This window comes from Herpailurus yagouaroundi, unplaced genomic scaffold (genome assembly GCF_014898765.1).
Source record: "Herpailurus yagouaroundi ecotype Mexico unplaced genomic scaffold, PumYag 28, whole genome shotgun sequence".
NCBI classification, from domain to species: Eukaryota; Metazoa; Chordata; class Mammalia; order Carnivora; family Felidae; genus Herpailurus; species Herpailurus yagouaroundi.
In genome coordinates this window covers 65,513,755-65,537,592 of record NW_024412376.1, presented here as the reverse complement: position 1 = coordinate 65,537,592, position 23,838 = coordinate 65,513,755, and the positions used below count along the sequence as shown (strand labels likewise).

Below are 23,838 nucleotides of genomic sequence, written 5' to 3'. Positions count from 1 at the left end.
AAATGTAAATTGTGTAGGCAATTGCAAAAAATACCAAGGAAATATATTTCCCAGGTGTTTGTGGGTCTGTGACGAGATCTCCTTAGTGTGAACACACACTAAGGCTTGTGCTACTGCTAACACGTTCTGAAAAGCATGTGTTTTTCATGCACATTAGGGTTGAGAAACTTTGGATGTGCCTAAGCATTATGTGTCCACTGACATTTTAGTTGATAAGGAAAAGCAGGGGTGTTCTGGGCCATCTTTAGCAGAGCTTGAATATGTCTTTAATTGGAACCATGAAGAACTGCTGTGCTTGGAAATACATGCGGGGGTGGAACATAAGGTTGCCATTTCAACTATGACAAGAAGATTGTTGAATTCAGGTCAGGAGCAACATACCTGTTTTAACTGCTTTTCGAGTTTTTCTTTCTCCATCTGACAAGCTTTTATCTATGGACAAAACAAAGACATCTGTTTGTGAAAGAGTTCACATGGTTTGTTCTAAAGTTACTCTTTACCATCTTTTTTAACGTTTACTTATTTACTTTGAAAGAGAGAGAGAAAGAGCGCATGCAAGAGAGAGGGGGAGAGAGAGAGAGAGAGAGAGAGAGAGAGAGGCGGGAGGGGGGCGCGTAGAGAAAATTCCAAGCATGCTCCACACTCAGCATGAAACCCGACACAGGGCTTGATCCCATGCACCGTGAGATCATGACCTGAGATGAAATCAAGAGTCAGACACTTAACAGACTGAGCCACCAAGGTGCCCCCTAAAGTTACTCTTGCCTGACCCAGCCGTCAATGACCTGCTCAGATGCTCAAGGGGTGAAGCACTGATAGCAGCAATGCCAACGGTGAAAACAGTCAAGTTTTGGATTTTCTAGAAGTGTACTGGGTCTATCTTGAAATTCCCAAATGAAGTTTTGGAAAGTTGAATACAGTTTTAAACTCTTCTCCCTATTTGTTGAAAGTATTGTAAGTCTAAGTTTTAGGCTGATATACTGGGATATAGATATAAATATCTAGAGACATAGGAATAGATACAGATACAGAAACAGCTTCCACTGCCAATTGAATGTACTGGAACTGGTCAGCTGTACACTCAAAAGCGTCCATCATAAACGTTAGAAGTTGTACACGTACTTAATCCATGCCAGGCACTGATCTAAGTGCTTTCCATATAGTAACTCACCATATCCTCCCAGTGCCTCTGTGTGATACTTAAATATTATTTTTTTTTTTAATTTTTTTTTTCAACGTTTATTTATTTTTGCGACAGAGAGAGACAGAGCATGAACGGGGGAGGGGCAGAGAGAGAGGGAGACACAGAATCGGAAACAGGCTCCAGGCTCTGAGCCATCAGCCCAGAGCCTGACGCGGGGCTCGAACTCAAGGACCGCGAGATCGTGACCTGGCTGAAGTCGGACGCTTAACAGACTGCGCCACCCAGGCGCCCCGATACTTAAATATTATTATCACTACTTTGCAGATGAGGACGCTGAGACATGAGATGTTGAGTAACTTGTTCAGAGTCACACTACTGTACTTTCTGGCTTCTCACTGTTTAAGACCCAACCTCTTCAGTCAGAGTCCCCCACTCTGGATTCCTTCAACCTCTGACAAAACGACAGAAAGCTGTTTTTTTCTTGGACTCATTAGTCATGCTATTGTCACCCCTCCACAGCATAGTCCACAACCCTGTGAGGCATATATCCCCACTGAATGATACCATTCCAAGTCTCACCTATCAGAAATATTCTCTACTTCCTTCGTCCTCCCATTTAACATTATACATTTTCCGTGTGACTTTTTATAGTCTGATGTGTATTGTGCACAGTCGACTTTCATTATCTGCGGTAGTTATGTTCTAATAAAGTCACCATGAACACTAAAGTGGCTAACTGAACCAGTGTTCCTAGAGAAATGCAGGGTTAGGTTGCTATGAGCCTCTGGTCATACCATTTTTGTTAACCGATCAATATATAATTTTGTTTTATGCATGATTCTGTTAAAGACATCTCACATATACCGTTGATGCATTAACATTGAACTCTTGGCCTACAGCACTATGTTAATCCCTAACCAAAGCTTATCTAGCATGTGTCTTTTCTCTGTAAGGCACAGCACAGCCTTCCTGTGCCAAGGAACACTAAGTAGTACTTCAGCACTACGTTCGAGGGCCATGTTAAGCAATGAAAGAACCAACAAAAAGAACAAGAATGAGAAAATGTGACACAAAATAAACCATAAAAAGGACATTTTTTATAGTCTGAGAGCCAAATCGAGGAGGCAAGGACTTATTGGACCTCAACTGGGAACAAGCATATAAGGTGACTCAAGTTGTTCACTGCATGTTCACAAATGACTTTAGGTGGCACTAGTATTGATTTTGGTGTGACAAATACACCTTCGTGAGTAGGCAAATTCACAAACATGGAGTCCACAAATGATAAGGATAGACTATATAGGTCCCCCTCATTGTACTGTGAGTCTTTAATAGTAGCAAGGATCATTTTTTTATTTCCTCATAGTATATAACAAAGTGCCTTGCAGAAAGAAAGTGAGCATCAAAATTAAATTACAAGGAACTAAAGGTGTCATGTTAATTGTACAACTAAACTCTATTTAAAAACGTCCCCTTCCAATAGACAAAAATCATTTGTGAAATACCTGTGATCCATGATCGAAGCTAGATGTTTTTGTATAGATTGTTTTCATTTAACCCTGAAAACAACATTGCAATGTCTATGAGGTAGGAACCATCATCCATATTTTACAGGTGAGTATAATGAGAATTAGTAACTCACTTTTAGAGACAGAGCTTTTAGAGTTATAAGAAATATTTTAGAGGTCATCTGGTTCAACTTTGTCATTTTACAGATGAAGGAAGAAAAAGGAAGCACAGAAAAGTTTGAGAACTTGCTCAATGTCATTCCTGATTGTCAAAGCGGACACAAACACAAAGCTTTTACCCCTAAATTTCTCCTACTCCTAAGTATCTCTAAGTATCTTGGCCTTCACCACACTTTTATTTTATCAGTCATTGACTTAAAATATCCTTAGTGATAGAATGAATAACCTCTGGTATGTAAGCAACTAGTGCCAGAATGATTTGACCTAAAAATTCCTTTTTGGTCAAATGGCCCATTTGGACCACAGATAATATGCTATTCAAATAACATCATGCCAATTCTATTATATCATGGCATTTAATCTGCTATTAATACATTTAACATAGATTGTTAAGCCATCTACCAGTTCCCTTTGTGAACTCTACCATCGTTTTACCAGAGTGAGTGAGACTTTAGAAAAATAAATGTTTGGACTATCATTATTTAAAGAAAAATGTTGGTAGTTTTAAGATATCATTAAGATTATCCCGGGGCGCCTGGGTGGCGCAGTCGGTTAAGCGTCCGACTTCAGCCAGGTCACGATCTCGCGGTCCGGGAGTTCGAGCCCCGCGTCAGGCTCTGGGCTGATGGCTCAGAGCCTGGAGCCTGTTTCGGATTCTGTGTCTCCCTCTCTCTCTGCCCCTCCCCCGTTCATGCTCTGTCTCTCTCTGTCCCCAAAAAAATAAATAAACGTTGAAAAAAAAAATTAAAAAAAAAAAAAGATTATCCCTTAGTTCATTAACACAGTTATCCCATACTGTATGTAGACAATGCATTATTTTGTTAATATCAACAGAAAGTTAGTTTGCAGATGACACAGAAATGAAAATTACTTGTGGATTATAGTCTATAGTATAATTAGATGGTTATGTGTTCCTGGATGCACTAGACCTTCTACAATGACAAGGACATTGCCAATTTCAGACATAAACTTATCATCAGTCTAAACTTAATACAGTAGAATGAATCAAGTTAAAATATGGCTGGAGGTAAGATAACTTGTGCAGTGACAACTTAGAACAAATTAAGGGAGCTCTGCATATAAAGGATACAAATTCAGAGTGATTTCCTTACCGAGAGTAATCAGAACTGAACTATTTTCACTATTTTCATTTTATTATATTTTTACCACGATTTTATTCCTTTCCATTTCTTGGAAAATAGTTCTGCCAAATGATTTTTGCATGCAAAATTAGGAATTTCAAGTGAATCCTTGAAAAACATCGGAAAAGAAATTAAATTTAATTCACAGTGTACTTTCTATCAGGAAGAAGGGGATGACAAATAGTTAAAAATTTCTTTGGAGACTAAGAATCTTGCGGCTCCAGAGCTGTCACACCATGTCCCGCAACAATTTCCTATTTACTTAGAAGTATTGGATGATTTTGCAAATCAAAAATTCTGTGGTTCATTTTCTTTTCTTAAGCCAAAATTGTGTTAGCTACATCTTCCTCATTAACATCAATATTTACCCATAGTGGCAACTTGCTGAGTCTACTCTTAATATATCCCATTGCATTTAATTGTAATGTGCTTATATTTAATATATTTTATTTCAATAAACTGGCAAATGCTATGTGGCTTCCTTGAGAGTGTGCCAGTCACATTTAGCTGGGGAACCCAGCGAACAAAATTCTCAGTATTTTATATATATAAATGACATTCAGAGATATGTATGTTTTTGGAAGACAGGAACATTCCACCATAGACCTTCGAAGAAAATGACAAGAGTTTAGAAACAACTTCAATGTGCTGGCGCATTTTGGATTTGAATTTTGAGTACTAGGTAGTTCAACTCCCATTCCACCAAGATAAATATTATGAGAAAAAGATCAGAAGAACTGGATTTTATACACGACTTTGGAATCCAAATTCTTAGGTTACTCCTTAATATACTTAAGTTAAAAGAAATCTCCAGTCATTTTCATCTCTTTATGAGATTGTTTAAGAGTGATTTCATCCCAGGTGCTTACCTCTCAGAGAAAATCAATGTCAATTAACAGAAGCCCAAAGTCTTGAAAATTTTTAATGAAAAAAATTAAAAACAATACGCATGAGCTGGTAAAGATTATTTTTGTTTTGACTGATACCTGAGAATTCAGCCTATTCAACTCGGATTGAGAAGTTTGAATAATTTGCTGTAGAGTCTCTTTCTCTTGATTAAGTCTTTCACGGTCTGATCGTTCTTTTTTGAAGTCTTCTTCATATATTTGCACCTAGGAAATATTGATTTACTGTTACTGTGAGCATCCTTTTATCCTAAGTCATTGTAAATGAACTTCAGAAGAGGTACTATCTGGGTTTGTCCTATCTGAATAATCCCTATCCTCTTCATGAATATTTTTTCATGGTGAGACTCTATTCTAATGAATATAGCCAAAATTTCATCTCTTGCTTTGTTTAGAATGGTAGTTCTCAACTTTTTCCTCCTTGAGTATGTGTCAGGAATTCAGAACTAAGGTAACAGCACAGATATTTTGGAAAAACAATTCCCCTCACCCATTATCCTCACCCATTGTCCTCACCCATTATTCTGCTGCACATTTCCTTATTGTGATGAGCCCCGCCCCCCAGGGTTAAGTGTCACTATCCTGGAGCAAGTCACCCATCCCTAACACAAGGCTTTGATGTATCAAGGGTGCTTGAAGTTCTAAAAGACAGTTTACTGACAATAGCTGTTAAGTGAAGCCAGTAAATATTGGCATGCTAGGTTCCAAATATAACAATAAGTTGAACACAAGATAGAAACGAAAGGCTCATGGATGTGGAAAAACAAAATGATTGTTAAAAGGTATTCACAATTTGCCCCAGTAATTTTGGGGGTATATCATTAAAAACAAACAAACAAGCATAGTAATATTTTAGTGGAGTGCCTCTCATGAAATACTCCAAATACTCCAGAAAAGCAATCAAACCAAAAGAAAAACAGATTTAATCATTATTGTTTTTAATTGGCATAGTGTCGACTGATGGCTTGGAGGCTAGTATATGGAACTATGAAAATAAATGAGGCTTAGGGAATGAGTTCCTTTAAGACAAGGATTTAAAGTACAACTTACATGGGAACTTAGTAGCTAGATTTCTGTCTATTGGTACTAATGCACACTGCACCTTCACCCCCAATAATGCAGCACATTTTAACTAGAGGATGATTAAAGTTAATAATAATAGAACAGAATATAATAGGCAAGAGAGGATGAAATCAAACATTGTATATATATCTAGATGAAGATATACACATTTAATTTTGAAGGTTTTATTCACCAGAAGCATTGCAAGGGAACTACACCCAGCTAAGCTGACATTTTGTTTTGGTTTTGGTTTTAGTTAAGGGCTGAGGCTCATTTCCAGACAGAGTCAAACCAATGCTCTGTAAACAATTACCAGAGGCATTTGAAATGGGAGAAGCTCATCTGATAAAACTGAACACTCTTTATCAAATACAATATGATAGCGTTGTCATCACGTCAGTCAGGTGGCCAAGATTCCAACTCAGTTTCTTTGTGAATTTAACTCCTTTAGTGTATCATGTGACATTCAGTGAAACAGTGATTGTGGCTGAGCATTTAGAAATATGCACAGTTAAAATGTGTATGCATAAAGTTAGCAAAAGAGCCACAGAAAAACTAAGAAGATGGATTCTGGACCTCTTGAGGATAGTGAAAAAAAGGATACCTGCCACTGTCTGCATCCAACATGAGCTAAACCCTTGCTGTGAACTCCATGCATGTGTAAGAGTGACTCACTTGCATGTGGGATACATTACATGAGAGCATCCAAGATGATTCAAGTGTCCGAACATAAGAAGTAGTTTTTTTTCAGAGGAATCCTGGCTAGTGCCAATGGTACTTTAGGAGTTGAGAATTTGGCAGAGTTTTAATACTCTTACTCTCTTCATAGGCTTATTTTAAACCATGCATTTGAAGCTAAATGTAATGAGGCAGATTATTCAAATGGGGTTGACAGAAGAAAAAAATTCAACTTTAACATCAGCTTCTCTGAATTTTTTACATTTACAGATAGGTTACTTCCTATGAAGTAATAACAATACACAGCAACAACAATAATACAATTGCTTAATTCTTTGGTGTGTTGCATCAAAAGTCCTTGTAAATGGCCTTGCTCAGAGCAAAACAGTCAACAAATCAGTTCCAGGGACATACTTCCCAGCCCTTTGTTCCATAACATCCTCTCCCCCACTGCTAATATATTACTGACAATGCGTGCTTCAGAGATTAGAATTCCTGCATGTATCCTATATTTATTGACATCGCCATGAACTGTCCCAGCTCTTTACCTTCATTAGTTTATTTAACCTTCTACAGGAAAAGAGATGTGTTATGCATGGGTGGCCCCTCGGCTAAGCTAGCTCCAGCTGGCTGAACTAAATTTAGACCCAGATAGGTCAGGCAGTGCCCACAGCCCTATGTTGCTGATATATATAGAAGCTTAGAGAAAGCCTCCTTTACTCTTCTGTCTACTTGGTGACATGGAGTGAGGTTGGGTGAGTGGGGAAGAGGAAGGAGAAGTGCATCAATAAATTGCTAGGTGGTGCCATCCATACGTGGCAGTAGATGAGCAGATCTGGCTCTTCAGAGATTATGATCACTGCACAGTATTTCCCTTTAAAACTGTCCTCATTGTTCAAAGGCCTGGAAACCAGCGGCTACGGAGTAACAGCGTGGCTGCTACCATTTGCTGAAAAGGTCCAGGGTTTGGGTTAATAGTGTTTTCAAAATAAATCATGTCTACATGAAGTTCTCTGGACCAGTGCTAATTAAATCTCACCAAAAAGGTTAATTAGTAAGTCCTTCTTTTAACCGTATGATCTTGGACAAGCCATTCAACCCATTTGAAATTTAATTCCCTCTTTCATAAAGTGGAAGTTGGGCTAGCCGATGTATATTCTCTTATTAAGCTTTAAAATTACATAATTCTAATGAAAATAAATGCAATAATTTTGGACACATTTTGAATAGGAAGACTTCCAAAACCATCCAAAGGAGCATGAACAATGGGCCCTGTGTTCTCCACATGATCATGTCACTTTCCACTTCTCACCTGCTGTTTGAGAACTTCCATTTCTGTTCTCATCTCCTTATGTCTGCACTCCAGTTCAGATTTTCCCAAACAATCCTCCGGAAATGAAGAACACTCGATTTTCAAGGCATCTTGAAGAGCCTAGGTTATAAGATAAGCACACCGTTGAACTGAGAGTTACCACATCTTATGAATTCTTCTATGATTATTAGAATTATCTCAAATGCCCCCCCCCACAAGAAAGAACTCCATTTTGATGCCCCTTTTATGACTGAATTACTTTTCTTCCTTCTCATTTTCTAGCATATGATTTTTTTTTTTCAGAATCTGTCTTTTCTCCATGATGATGCTTATGTTATTCAACTGTCATTGTTATTAAGGAGGGCTTCCGATACTGATGTCAGGGATGTCCTGCTCCACCAAGCCAACCATGAAAAGAAAACATATCAATAGCCCTTTTTCAGATTTCCTGCTTCAATCAAAAGCAGACTCTATCAATAATGTTCAAACATTAGAGTATCAGAATCAGCTGGAGAGGTAGCAAATCCTTGGGCACCTTCTCCAGAGATCCTGAAACAGTTGATCTAAGGAGATGGTCTAAGAATCTGCAATCCTCAAAAGCTGACGCTGCTGGTTCCAGATGACATTTTGAGTGATACTATTTTCTACAGCCCTGCTCCCAATGGGAGAGAAGAAAACCCACAGAAATGTGAACCTGTGCAGATCACTATTCCTTAGATCTATTGTACTGTCCTCCTCAGTATACCATGCCCTGGCTTAGCCACAGTCATATTTATTCTCCAATAAAACATGCATGAACTCACTACAGGGTGTAGAGAAGCTCTGCTTTCTTGACATTCAGTACAACTTATTGGTTTACTGTGGGGTGAGGAGATGAAGGAAACAAGAGTCTCTTAGACAACCATCATTATTCACTAGACCATAATACCTTACATATCCTATACTTTGTCAGATCATATAGAATACATTCTCTCTATCCTGAAGACCTTGGTTCATGATCGAGTTCAATAAAATGGCCGCCAAAATTAAGACACAACACACCTCATCCTGGTGTGGTCTCAGCGCCCACATACGATATGACTACTTGCTCATTATCAAATGATCCCTTTATACAAACAGAAAAGTTTCGCTTTCAGAACTCCAAGACTTCACTTCCTCTGAATTTCTTTAGTAGCTTCAGTGACGTTCATTCAGTGGTACTATTTGTAACTTACTTTCCTGCATTACTGTACAATATGATCATAAAAGTAGGAAAAACAAAACAAAGTTATGGTCTTAAATATTGTAGGCAGGCTAGGAATTTCCTAATAGAATGTGTTTATAGTCTATGGATACTGTCTAGCCTAATGTATCATTTTTCATGAAGTTGCAAGAGAAACAAGAACTTTTTTCTTCCTCCAAGAAGAATTTAAAGAAACAATAAAAGTTGTTTCATAATTTATGTTTTGTTAGAACTTGTTGTAAAGCTACATGATTTTAAGAAGTAGTATATTAGTTACAATTTTTAAAAGTGGAGAAAATCTAGGATGGGGTGAGCCAAATGAGTTAAAGACAATCAACTATGCTGATTTCATATTCTACACCTATGAACAGACTATTTTTGTGGGTGTTGTTATATTTGAATTTCCTGGTCTACCTTTCATGCTATTCAGGCTTCTAGAAAATTTTCAAATGAGTCATAACTGAAAGGTAAGTTTAATAGACATTTATTCCATCTTGAGGTTTTTTAACTTCCTTGAACAAATACCTGTAACCTATTCCAGAATAGTAATTTACTATCAGCACAGGCATACTAAACAGATCTACCCATCTCACAATGGTGAGATGTTGGACAAATCAATTTTGCCCATGGGTGGCATTGGCTGATGAGCCTCAGGTAATTTCTCTCGCTTTGGTTAAACATCTGGCTTCTCTTTAAGAACTCAATGAAAACAATGCCCTTGGGTATTTCCTTCAAAGCAAATAAGCCGAATTGAGTACACAGAGTTGTGTGAACTTCTGAAAACCATATGTTAATTACTAAGCTGATATGCTACAAATTTCTGCTGTGGTGAATGGGTCAGCAGGGGGTCTGCTAGTGCAAGCAGGGTGGGCCCTGAATTCCAGCTGTGATGGAGGGTGTGCAAAATCAACTACCCAAATGAACGTTTTAAGTAACTTTTATTTATTCCTGTGCTAAGAGAAGAAACAATCCACAGTGTATGTATGAATAGTAATTGCTTACGTTTCATTAGATACTAATACATTCACTAAATGAGAAAAAAACCTTTCATAGCTCATCACTTTCTATCTATGCTTTTTAAATGATATTTTAAGGTATAGATGTAGTTCTGGAAGTACAGCTGGCTTAAAGTATCCTTTTATTACTTTTTTTTCACTACTCATAAGTAATGTGTTATGCCTGCTAAAGCATGAATCTTGGGGGGGCGCCTGGGTGGCTCAGTCGGTTAAGCATCCGACTTCAGCTCAGGTCATGATCTCACGGCTCGTGAGTTCGAGCCCCGTGTCGGGCTCTGTGCTGACAGCTCAGAGCCTGGAGCCTGTTTCAGATTCTGTGTCTCCCTCTCTCTCTCTGACCCTCCCCAGTTCATGCTCTGTCTCTCTCTGTCTCAAAAGTAAATAAACGTTAAAAAAAAAATTAAAACAAAAAAAAAAAGCATGAATATTGGGGCCAGAATTGGCTACGGAACATATTATGTGCCAGCTAAATTATTTAATTAATTTATCCATTCAATAAATATTTAAGAACATACTGTGAGCAATGCCCTATTGTTGGCATCCAGAACACAGGAATGAAAAAATTAGAAAAACTTAGGCTACATTATGTTGTATTTGTGAGTCCATTCCTCCAAATAAATGCATATTAAAATTATGTTTCCTACTTACATTCTTACAAAGATGAATATATTTCATATTAATATGAAAATGTTTTTTTGACTTAAAGGTCCATTTTTTTTCAGATTTTGAGAGAAATTAAACATATTAATAGGCCACTAAAAGTATTATGAGCCCTCAATACTGTGCCTACTATGCCAAATAGAGAAGTCGATTGTGCAGTCCTACCCTCATGGAGCTTACAATCAAGATTGGGAGACAGGAAACAAATGGGGTAATTAATATGAGACATTAAATATATATCAGATAGCAATAAATTCCAATGAAACAAAATAGGAATATCAGAGACAGAATATGTAATTTTAATTAGGGTAGCCAGAAAAATCCTCTTTGAGAAGGTGACATTTGCATAAAGGCCTGAATTTTACTCAAATTAATTTCTCTCATTTTCTCAATTTTATTATAATCACAAGAGTTAAAAATATTTTACTAACTTTGAAAATATTAGACTATAAATACAGAGACACAAAAATTAAGGGTACACATAGGAGCAAAAAACGGAGTTCATGGCTGTTCTAATTTCTATAGGGTGTATATTCTTGTGTCAACATTTACAGAAATGAATTAGAGAGCAGAAGAAAACTTATCAAATAACATATCACAGATGGGAAAGATTTCAAGCATAATCCCAACATTAGTTCCTCTAATTCATCTGTGGAGGATTTCCAACAGAGGATAAAAGGGAAAATTTATTTGCTCTAAATTTGTATCTCTGAACACTGTTTCCTCTCATAGAGGATAGAGAAGTGCATTGTTTATGATGTTAGTCTCTACTTTCCCATTTTCTCCTGACCAGTAACTTGCCCCACAAACAGATCAAATGCAGCATCACATTTGTAAAGCATTCTGTCAACCATACAGGCACATACTCAACCCTTTGGGGATCTTTAAATGATCCTCTGAACACTAAAATATACACAGTCCGAAAAGCACAGGCACTGACCACTTTTTCAAGGCCAATCACCCACTCTTGTTTTGGAAGTCAATTTCTATTACTTAGGTCAAGAGATATCTAACTTGAGAGATGAATATCTTGACTCAAACATGTACTACCAGTGCTCCTATGGTCCACATCTGATGTGGCCCTTTGAAAAATCAACAGCAAAGGATTTAATTGCTAACTTGAATAAGTGAGCAATCCCTTCCCCAGGGAAATTAAGCTATCCGTCCATAAAACTCTCTCTCTCTCTCTCTCTCTCTCTCTCTCTCTCTCTCTCACACACACACACACACACACACACACACACACACACACACACACACACAAATGCACAGATTCTCCAGAGTCATCCTTTGGCAGCACTCCACAGGTAGCCCCTTCGAATAGTTAAGTTGAAGCCAAGGCACTTAACCACTTGTGTTTTTCTAACACACCTACCTCCATTCCTCCCCCCCATCCCCCAGACCCCACACCCTAATTAAAAATGAGTTTTAGGCTTCTTCTCTGGAAGGCCACCATATCAGCCTTGGGGCTGGCCTTTAGCATGATTCCATACAGTCTGCATCATACCCAGCTCCATAGTGATGATTTTAAAGAGCAGCCTGTTTCCTCAGGAAACTTTTGTGGTTGACCAAGAGATATGCTATTGTTCCCAAACACCCACTTGCTTTACGTGGTTCTTTGAACTAAAAAAAAAAAAAAAAAAAAAAAGTTCTTACTGTCTTCTGAAGTTACTCCTCATTTCTCTTTTTCATGATGATTTTTTGCAGGGACATGTATTCCTTAAGGCCTTGGCTGAAAGATGCAGCTACGAGTGACTTATAAAATTACAGAGAAACTCCTGTGCAGGCTCCCAAGACCAGGAGCTGTACTGCTGCACAGATTGTGTTGTGACTCTCAGTTAGGAATGTGCTCTTTCTACAGGGACCTTTCCTTCCAGCTCCCCAGATTGACCTGGACTGGTACCTTATTGAGGCGCTTTATTTCACATTCATACTGTTCCTTCTTCTTGCTCGCAAGAGTGTTTTTTTCCTTCAAAAGCTTATTTTCTTTCTTCAATTCATGTAATTCTTCACTTAGGCTCTCCTTTTCCTTCTGAAATAAACAGCAAGAAAACAAAACCGAAATCAATAAAATTCAGATGAGATAATGTTGTAGGAATACTTCTGAAATACAATAAAAACAGAACCTGCTAGATTTTCACTTAACGTTCCTTAAAATTTTTTTTTTTTTATATTTATGTACTTTTGAGCGAGAGAGAGAGAGAGACAGAGCATAAGAAGGGGACGGACAGAGAGAGAGGGAGACACAGAATCTGAAGCAGGCTCCAGGCTCTGAGCTGTCAGCACAGAGCTCAAGGAGGGGCTCCAACTCATGAACCGAACTGTGAGAGCATAACCTGAGCAGAAGTTGGATGTTTAACCAATTGAGCCACCCAGGCACCCCTTGACATTCCATTTAAGCAATATTCTTTGGTTGGAGGACAGGGTTCAGATAGAAAAAAATCTTTCTCTACTTCTTAGTGCTACTAAGTAAGTTTCATGACCCCAGAAAAAGCTCAAAATCCTCAGTCCTCACTTTCAAGGGTCAAATGGGTTCAGAGAATAAGCAAGTTCCCATGTACTGTTACAGAGTGATGGCTAAGCAATTTAGTAAAAGTAAGTAAAGTTCTACAAAGAAAAAAAAAGTATGATTGCAATAAAAAATATGAAATATCTCAAAGACCAATCCTGCCTGCATCATTCTGAACTGGAGGGAGAAGAGGATAAAACCTCAGGCAAATAAGACCCTTCACTACAGATAATTACTCAGAGCACTGTATTGTTGTGTTCATTGCTTTGAAAAGGGAGAGATCAACAAGTCCAAGTGCCATCACTCCTCCATGTTTCCGATTACCTTCAAGAAGTCCTCTGTTTTACATAACTGAAGCAAGGTTAGTTGACAATATCTATCTTTTAATTCTTAATTTTATATTTTAGATAGTAAATTTTTTGTGGAGTGAATTGCATTTTTTTTTAAGTTTTATTTATTTTTAAAGAAGGAGGGGCGCCTGGGTAGCTCAGTCAGTTAAGCGTCCGACTTGGGCTCAGGTCAGGATCTCACAGCCCGTGAGTTCCAGCCCCTCGACGAGCTCTGTGCTGACAGCTCAGAGCCTGGAGCCTGTTTCAGATTCTGTGTCTCCCTCTCTCTCTGCTCCTCCCCTGTTCATGCTCTGTCTCTCTCTGTCTCAAAAATAAACGTTAAAAAAAAAAATTTAAAAAAAAAAAAGGAGAGCAAGCTCACGTGAGCCTGGTGGGGAGGGGCAGAGAGAGCGAGAGAGAGAGAGAATCCCGAGCAGAAACCACGCTGTCAACACAGAGCCCGATGTGGGGTCAATCCCACCAAACTTGAGATCATCACCTGAGCTGAAATCAAGAGTCAGACACTTAATGACTGAACCACCCAGGCACTCCTGGAATGAACTGAATTCTTAATGGCACTGAAACTTTAACCTAATAAAACAAACATCCCGGAATTTAAGTAAATCAAGATGAGAAAATAGCTAACACACATGTTAGAATATGTTGTTTTAGTAATTAATATTTCCCAAAACAATAATTAGATTTAAGATATCTATGTGGGGTGCCTGAGTGGTTTAGTCTGTTAAGCATCCAACTTCAGCTCAGGTCATGATCTCACCATTTCTGAGTTCAAGCCCCCTGTAGGGTTCTGTGTTGACAGTTCAGAGCCTGGAGCCTGCTTCAGATTCCGTCTCCCTCTCTCTCTGCCCTTCCCCACGTTCACCATCTCTCTCTCTCTCTCAAAAATAAATAAATGTTAAAAAGTTTTTTAGGGGCGCCTGGGTGGCGCAGTCGGTTAAGCGTCCGACTTCAGCCAGGTCACGATCTCGCGGTCCGTGAGTTCGAGCCCCGCGTCGGGCTCTGGGCTGATGGCTCGGAGCCTGGAGCCTGTTTCCGATTCTGTGTCTCCCTCTCTCTCTCTGCCCCTCCCCCGTTCATGCTCTGTCTCTCTCTGTCCCAAAAATAAATAAACGTTGAAAAAAAAAAGTTTTTAAAAAAAAGATATCTACGTGATTTTTTTTTTAAATGAAAACATTCCTATTTGCTTTCACTTAAATAGAGTGGGCTTATATACACTTAGAAAATGAGCCAATCATTTTCTAATTTGACATAATCTAAAAGTGACTTCAAATTGTAAATGGTTCCAACTTCATGAGCGAACAATTGTCATGATTCCTGGTCAGGAAAAGGAAGGGACTGCAACAAGGTCAGAAGGGAGTTGCTAAACCTTGTTTGTTTTCCTCTGACTCACTGGGACAGGGAGAACCTTATCGAGGTAAGAAAATCTACACCAACGGCTGTCTGCATTGATTTCAGCTATTGCCTTAAGATTGGTGCACGGGTTAAAATACAGCCAATGCTTCATGATATCTGCCACAAGGCTGAGACTATTTACACTTCTTATTTTTTCTTAACATACATAAAAAAAACGTGCATCCATTAGAGCTTAAGATTTTCCTCCCATTTTGTATAATATCCATTAAGCCCCATAACTAAGAGTAAAACCGAGAGTATTTTAGAAGAAGACTGTCACCTTAATGGCCACCATCTTGTTCTCAGTGGGGATTAATGGAGATTTCAAATTTGGAGGCTGGGTTCAAATCCCATTTTCCCAGGTACTAGGTTGGCAAGCTTGGCAAGTCCTGTAACCTCTTCACATCTCAGCTTTAAAATGGCAAAAATAGGGGGCACCTGGGTGGCTCAGACGGTTTAGGGTGGGGCTCCTGATCTCAGCTCAGGTCATGATCTCCCCATTCCTGGGATTGAGACCCACATCAGGCTTTGTATTGACAGTGCGGAGCCTGCTTGGGATTCTCTTTCTCTCTCCCTGTCTCTCTCTCCCTCCCCCCCTCCCCCCACTCTGCCCACTCACACTGTCTCTGTCTCTCTCAAAATAAATAAGCTAAAAAAAAAAAAATTGCAGAAATACCATTTCCCTCACAGATGGGCTGAGAATGTTAAATGAGATCGTGAAGGTGAGGCAGTTTTTTAAATGTTTTATTTTTTATGATTACAAACGCAATACCTATTTGTAAAACTATGTAAGCTCAAAAGCAGCTGTACAAACACAAGGTAGTGTCCCATTATTATTAACACTCAAAATAAAAACTGTATCTGAGTAAAAGCAAAAGGGTAAATTTAATCTCCTAGGCTGAAATGCTCTAGAAAGATGGCACCAAATCTATTGATCAGCACTCTCTGCGGGTAGAGCCTGGCACACAAAGGCCTGCTCATTTGGACAACAAAGGAGGACGCAAGCTGGGCATCTCCTTCCTTCAGTTCGCAGAGAATCGGCCCGGGGACTTGCGTAACCCATCCGCTCCTACGCACACCAGTCTCCGCCCACCAGTCTCTGCCCACCACTCTCCGCCGAGCGCGCTCAGGCCCCGGGGCCAGGAAGGTCTTCCCCCTGAGCCCCGCCCACCTCCTCGAGCTGCAGCCGCTGGCGGGTCTGGTCGTGCAGCCGGTCGCTCTCTCTCTGACTTTGAAGCCGCTCCTTCTCCCGCGAGCTGAGGAACCTTTCTGCGGCGTCCAGTTTCATTTTCAGCTCTGCGACCTGAGGAAGTCGTATACACAGTGTGGCAGACACCACTTCTGAAATTCACACCCCCTCCCACCCCCGGATTTATTCCCCCACCCCGTGCACGCTGGGACGGACACGCCCCCACTCCTGGGTGGCCCCTAAGAGAGGTTCTATTTCCCACCAGCCTTAGCAAAGGTCAGGACCTGTGCACTTAAGGAAGAGCTTCCCCTACCGGAAAAAGTAAACACCGAAACAGCCTTAAGCCCCTTCCCTCCTTTCTCCAAACCACACCACTTCCGAGAGAATAAAGATTTAGATCTTAGACGGGGACGCTTCTGAGCCTGTCATTCTATTCCTAACTCTCAAAATGTGCCTTGCCTGACCTGAAAAGGGCAGCATGGGGTTAGGGGGTGAGTGAATTTGCCTGGGCCAGAGAAAAACAGACATGGATTTTTAACTCCTCAGTAATCTGCAATGCTTGACGCCCTACGAAATGCCAAGCTAGTTCTCAGAGCGATGACGGTCCAGTAAGAGAGGCCTTAGAAAAGGTTTTATCAAAGATGGGAATTATGCCCACTGTTAACCAAGGGTCTTCACACACCTGCAGGCCGTTCTTCCTGAGCAGCTTACACATTTTCTCTGGGACCATGTTCTTTAAAATTTGGAGACCCCAAAGCTGCCCCAGACTGAATATAACAGGCCTGCTGTAGTGGGAGCATTATCCTGCACTTACTAAATTTAACGCTTCGGTGTATCAAAATGGGGAAGAAGAGGGCAATACTGCTCTGTTACTCACTTGTGGTCAGGTTTCTTAATTCTGAATTATTTAGGGGAATTTACTTTCTCCTTTTCTCTATTTTTGAACGTGGAATAATTTAAATTACAAATTGACTTTGACCTATTAAAAGATATTCTCTCCAAAAAGTTCTTTCTCATCAAAGCAAAAGATTCTTGACAGAGAATATGCTGTAGGGGGAAGAGGGAATGCCCCACTTCTCCTCACACTGTCACTGTTACCATTGTTCATTTCTTTATCTGTGGAAATAGCTTATGCCAACTAATTAAAGAATTAGAGAAATGGCCTTGTATAAAACAGTATGAACTTTAAGCCATATCCTACCTCACATATAACTTTGTGTATTTATGGCTGCTAGTAACAAATCCAAAACAGGTTATTCCATGAGCTATGATGAATGTGCATAAGAACTCTAGAGACATCGCCAGAGGCTAAAGGCTATTTTTAGTACCTTTTTTTTTTTTTTGTCATGCTCAAGATAATTCACTGATATCCTTCACTAATCTTCAGTACCAAGAGACCAATAATGCACTCAGCACCTTCTCCCGACCCCCCCCCCCCCCCCCATCATTTTTTCAACAGTTGGCTAGCCACATGTCTCCTTCAGCTGAAACCAGTGAGAATCTTCACAGACTTGGTCCCCCAGCTTACTGATCTAAAGCAAATACTAAACAGAGATGTGTTTACCTTTCGTTCATATAACTCTTTCATACTTCTAAATTGCTGATCCCATTGCTGGTTAACTTCCAGGAGCTGAAATTATTAAAATTTGGTGAATCAATATGGATTTCTGCCCATTTGGAAATTTGGCCAAAATGAAATCACTTTTGGGGGGCTAGTAAGATTTACAAGCCACGGTTGAACACAATATTCCTTCCACCAAGTTCTTGTAGGGCTGGGACGATTGAATTGAGCACACTCCGTCTTTTCATAACTGGCTAGCATATGAAAAACCATTTAGCCTTACGTACATCTTGACTAGTCAGCTGAACTGTTATTAGAACTTTCAACTTTGCTTGTTATTTGAAATTTTCATCTTTGTTTAATACAATCAAAATCCAGTAAAACTTTAGGAGTATTGATGGTTTTCTGTAAGATTTATTAATATATGAGGGTCTTTTTCAAACCTTTCATATTTTTCTGTGTGCTTACACTGATTATTATAATTAAATATTTCTTCTAGCTTTTCTAAAGCAGAATTTATATTAACAAATTCCAAATCCCGATAACTTACCATCATGTGCTTGCAATATTGTGCTTTTTAAAATCAACACATGACTTGTAATGTATATGTAATGAATGGATAATGTCACCGTTTTGAAATTATAGATTTTCAAGGAATAATAGTTTTGTCATAAGAATATTTAGAAATAATTTAGGCTGCAATTTAGAAGCTTTAAAATTATGTGCTAAATAAAAGGAAGAAAAAAAACTATGTCCTGTGTTTTAGTTTTCTTGTAAGGGAAGCCTGTAACTTCCTACATCAAGAGAAATTCCAACACTTTCAACATGGGACAGAGATTGAGAAGATAGTTACAATGACTAAAAGGAAGCAACATATTCTCCTAATTATAAAACAAAATATCTAATCCAGACACCCAGTCCCTAGGTAAATCTTATGCTGGAAATAGCTATGGGTATTTAGTAGAGACTATATTATATTATTATATAAAGATATCTGTTGGCATTTTAAGGATTAACATTTCTATGCCATGGTAACATTACCCTGTTATAGTTCAATAATTTTCCAGAAGGATACAATATTTTATGTAATATCAAAGAGGAGTAGAAGGCACCATACAGAAGAACATGAAGGATAAAACATATACAATGGTTGAGGAAACTAATTTAAAATTTGACAACATACACAGTGTTAACATTGTTACACTTTTCACTTCTTCATCTTCAAGAAGAATAAAGAGGTTCTAACATTCATTAAACTCAGAAAAACAGAACTCATAATAATATCCATCACATTCCTAATGGCATTTTATAAACAACAAAAAAATTTTTTTTCAATAATGCTCCTTAACCCCTATGTGGCTGGATACCCAGTTCATGAAATCATAGCACCTAAGTCAATTACACCTAAAGCCTTTGACAGTTTGAGTTTCAAGGTATATCAAGTTGCAAGGCATAAGGCACAGGTGATAAGCTCACATAGTCCATGTGCAGGAAACATCTAAGTTTTGAGAAAAATTAAGATAATTATTAGATTTATGACTTTGTCATTTTTCACTCATTTACACAAACACTGGAAGACTGGGTAAGAGAAATGTAGGTGAATAAGAAAAAAGTACTTCCTCTCAAAATAATGCAGTCCAAAATCCTAGAGATAAATACTGTGACCCAATAACAAAAATAAAAGACTCTAGACTCTATTTTATTCTCAGCATTAACTCATGATACATGTTGCTTCAGCTAATATTTGTAAATTACCTCTTTTCTCTGTTTTTCCAAGCACCTTATCTTTTGTTCAAGAGAACTTGTCAAGTTCTTTCTGCTTGATGATTGATCATGCTTAAAACAAACAAACAAAAACAAAAAAAAAAAAAAAAGAAAGAGAAATTGTGAAACAAAATCTTCTATAAAATAAACAGGAGAAATGTTGTCCTTCACAAACTCTATGCATTTGGCTAACTCTCCTATTGTGATTTATAAAAATATCTTATTCTAGGGGTAACAATCCTCACACCATTATTCCTTCATAGAGACCTGTTGATGAAGAAGCGTTATATTATATTTCAAATTCCTTTATATGAATTAATTAACAAAATAATTCTCTAATAAATTATAAATGTATACATTAGTCAAACAAGAAATTAGGATTTTATGAGTTTGGATTTCAATCCTTTTCCCAAAAAATGGAAATTCAGAGTATAATGCTTATGGAAATCAGGTAAGTTTCATGAATACATTTTGGGTATTTACATAGTAATAAACATTTCTAAAATGTCATTTCTGTAGACATGTCCATATCTGAAGAGTGGCCTGACAAAAGTCAGAGGAATGACAGAATCATCAAGAAAAACAGACAAAGACATAAAATTAAAAGGCAGCAAATCCATTCTAAGACTGTAATGAACTAGCTACCTCAGTGTCCTTCATAAAATTATGTTATACAGAGATTGACATAGATTATCTGGTATTGTGCAATTTTAACCAGCCCTTTGAATAAAGCCAGTAGGTTATAAGTTTAAATAATAAATCATTGGCACAATGAAAAAGTTAACCACCTTTCTTTTCAGTTTTTTTTCCCCCCTCAGTGTTGGGGGTATTTATTTAAAGAAAGCACAAATGCTCTGGAAACTGTGGGCCATCTGTCTAAATGGACCACCAACAAAGCTCACTTAAGTGCTGTTTTCTCTATAGTAACTCAATAGTCTTGTTACCATCTCATCTCTGAGTCATATAAACAGTACAACAAATCTGGTGATGAGGGTAGTCCTAAATCTGCTACTTAGTTTCAAGCTCAATAGTTATGGAAATTAATTAAAGATATTCATGAACAATTAAATATTTTCAAAACATGTTGGCTTTTGCCAATAGCACTTACAGGGAGTGTTCTTTTACAATCATCATGGGGTTTCAAGGGCTTTTTTCATTAGAAATGATTTATAAAACTATTTTTCTATCTTTTCTCTGCTTACCTATGACTCACTCAATATTTTAGCGCTGGATCATATGCTACATCTTTATAGAAGCTGCCTTTAGTTTTCTTAGCTTCTTCCTAGACCCATGTACAGTTAAGACCTTATTTTATTTTAATTTTTAATTTTTTTTAATGTTTACTTATTTTTGAGACAGAGAGATAGAGCGTGAGTGGGGGAGGGGCAGAAAGAGAGGGAGACAGAATCTGAAGCAGGCTCCAAGCTCTGAGCTGTTGGCACAGAGCCTGATGTGGGGTTTGAACTTAGGAGCTGTGAGATCATGACCTGAGCTGAAGTTGGACACTCAACTGATTGAGCCACCCAGGCGCCCCTAAGACCTCATTTTAAAAGATATTCTTCCATGTGTCTATAAATTCAGAATTATTCTATTTGCTTCCGACCTCAAGAAGCTGGTTTGTCTGAGTTCCAGAAGTAACATCAAAATCAAGGTGACAAATATGTTGGGTCTTAAAATTGGGCTTTCCCTTTTTTAGGAAGTCTAGACTCATTCTGGATCAGAACAGATTGAATATTAGGTACCTTTGATATGGAAAATGCTGTGAGCCAACTGTATGTTGTGTAACCTGAGCTCAGCAAAGCAGAGATACAGTGAGACCAGATTCCAGATCAGTGGTTCTTACTATAAGAACGCATAGAAGTCACTATGGAAGCGTGCAAAATGTAGGGCACCACGAACACTGAAAAAGAATTTCTGAAAAGGGAATCATAGCGCCTCCATTTTTTTTAATAGACTTTATTTTTTTAGAGCAGTTTTAGGTTCACAAGCAAATCTAGCGGAAGGTGACAGAGTTTTCCCATATGCCTTCTACCCCCACACCTACACCTTTATCAACATCTCCCACCAGAGTGTTACATTTGTTACAATTGATGAATAGTTACTGACACATCACCCAAATCCATAGTTTACTTTAGGGTTCATTCTTAGTGTTGTACATTCTGTGAGTTTGAACAAATGTTTAATGACATTATAGTATCATATAGGATAGTTTCACTGCCCTAAAAATCCTCTGTGCTCAGCGTATTTATCCCTTCTCTACTTTAAATAAATTTCAGAGGTTATAGTGATTCACACTAAAGTTCAAGGTTCTCCTATTTCAGACCTTTCTTGGGAACACAGATTTGGGGTCCTTAAAAAGTTCCCTTGCTATTTGTGATAGAGACAAAAAAAATCTGTGTCTAGCAAACATTTGTATGATTTAGCCTTCGGGGAATCCAGATTAAGATTAATTATATACTGTGCATTTTTTTTTTTTTGCCATATATAACTTTCTCTGGAAAGAAATAGTAAAACTTTTGGACTTTGATTTTTTATTTGTAAATAAGAGTTACTGAAAAGCTAGATACTAAATCTGCAAGTGAGAGAGAGAAAGCACAGTAATAAGAATTGTTTAAAAGCCATAAATGTATCACCAGGAGTTTCTCTGGAGATTAATCAACATTTATTTTACTATGGTTCATATGTCTCAGGTATGTATTAAAATGGAACAAAGTCATGGGGCGCCTGGGTGGCGCAGTCGGTTAAGCGTCTGACTTCAGCCAGGTCACGATCTCGCGGTCCGTGAGTTCGAGCCCCGCATCAGGCTCTGGGCTGATGGCTCAGAGCCTGGAGCCTGTTTCGGATTCTGTGTCTCCCTCTCTCTCTGCCCCTCCCCCGTTCATGCTCTGTCTCTCTCTGTCGCAAAAATAAATAAACGTTGAAAAAAAAATAAAATAAAATGGAAAAAAGTCAATCAAACACAAAATTTGGGGAAATTTTTCATCTGTATTTGCTTTGCTTTCCAGTTGCTAATGAAGGTATCTGATGTTTCAATAAACACAAAGATTTTTAGTCATTAGTTCTACTAAGGGCCCCACTTACAGAACAATTATTCCTTATATGGTGCAATGTGTGTTTAAAGTGTCTGGGCATTTCTTTCTCATTTACCATAACACCTGGACCAACTTCTAAGATATTCAAATCCTGACACGCTAAATTAAGTATCTAAAGAACAAAAGAGTTCCCTTAATTTGCTATTATATCTTGGCTTATCTCTAAATAGAACTTTAAGAAAGAACATTCATTCATTCATTCATTCAGTTGGGTAAGTGTTGCAGTAACCAGTAACCAAACAAAAACTATGGTATTCATTGTACATCCATAAATATTTTACTAGGGATACTTTATTGCTATATTGTATTCTATTTCCAACTGTACAAATATTCTTTTTGAAATTTATATTGAACCAAATTTCTTTAAATCAAGAGCAAAATATGGAGCCCACAGAACTGGGGAGCTGTAGGGCCTTTGCACAGGATTTAATCTCACTTTGTAAAAGAAGAAATGGAGCTCAGAGGGATCAAAGAAAATGCAACAGTCACCCAGATACTTTTTCCTCCTTAAATAACATTGATTAAATACAAAGCAAAGGGGTGCCTGGATGGCTCAGTCCGTTGAGCATCCGATTTCAGCTTAGGTCATGATCCCCCTGTTAGTGAGCTTGAGCCCCAGGTCGGGCTCTGTGCTGACAGCTCTGAGCCTGGAGCCTGCTTCAGATTTTATTTCTCCCTCTCCCTCTCTCTCTCTCTCTTTCTCTACCCCTCCCAGGCTTGTGTTCTCTCTCTCTCTCTCTCTCTCTCTCTCTCTGTCAAAAATAAATAAACATTAAAAAAAGTTTAAAAAAATACAGAGCAGCTATTATCTAAAGAAAGCAAAGTAGCCGTTTCTACTCTTATCCATCATTGCATAATTAACCATTAAAAATGCAATTGATGCTATATATGGTCAATTCATCCCCTAAAGATGTATTCTTACCTCTCCGTGCTCCGAAGAACTTTCTGCAGCACTCATTCTAGTTGTGCCCTGTACGCAATATGCCATGGAAGCTGTTTTTCCTGGAGTCTTGGAAGACAGAAGGAAAAAGAGAAAGAAAATGTCTCTTGTGGTATCTTTTAAAGTGAAACCAAATATACAAAATTTTTAAAAGACCGCACTGTTAACTCATGGTGGAAAATCACAGCAATTGTTTTTCATTAAAAGTGAAC

General features: G+C 38.3%; 1 protein-coding gene across 2 annotated transcripts in view; it reads right to left on the bottom strand.

Annotated features, from left to right (window-relative positions):
* TNIP3 (TNFAIP3 interacting protein 3) overlaps positions 1-23,838 on the bottom strand; it is a 57,076-nt gene that overhangs the window by 15,243 nt on the left and 17,995 nt on the right. For both annotated transcript variants that reach the window (XM_040474707.1, XM_040474701.1), the window contains exons 2-9: positions 23,609-23,695; positions 19,586-19,666; positions 17,834-17,899; positions 16,252-16,383; positions 12,733-12,861; positions 7,932-8,051; positions 4,961-5,086; positions 382-432 (exon numbers count right to left, since the gene is read on the bottom strand). In XM_040474707.1, the coding sequence (XP_040330641.1) occupies positions 382-432; positions 4,961-5,086; positions 7,932-8,051; positions 12,733-12,861; positions 16,252-16,383; positions 17,834-17,899; positions 19,586-19,666; positions 23,609-23,674 (771 nt within the window). In that variant the 5' untranslated portion in view covers positions 23,675-23,695. The remainder of the gene's footprint in view (positions 1-381; positions 433-4,960; positions 5,087-7,931; positions 8,052-12,732; positions 12,862-16,251; positions 16,384-17,833; positions 17,900-19,585; positions 19,667-23,608; positions 23,696-23,838) is intronic.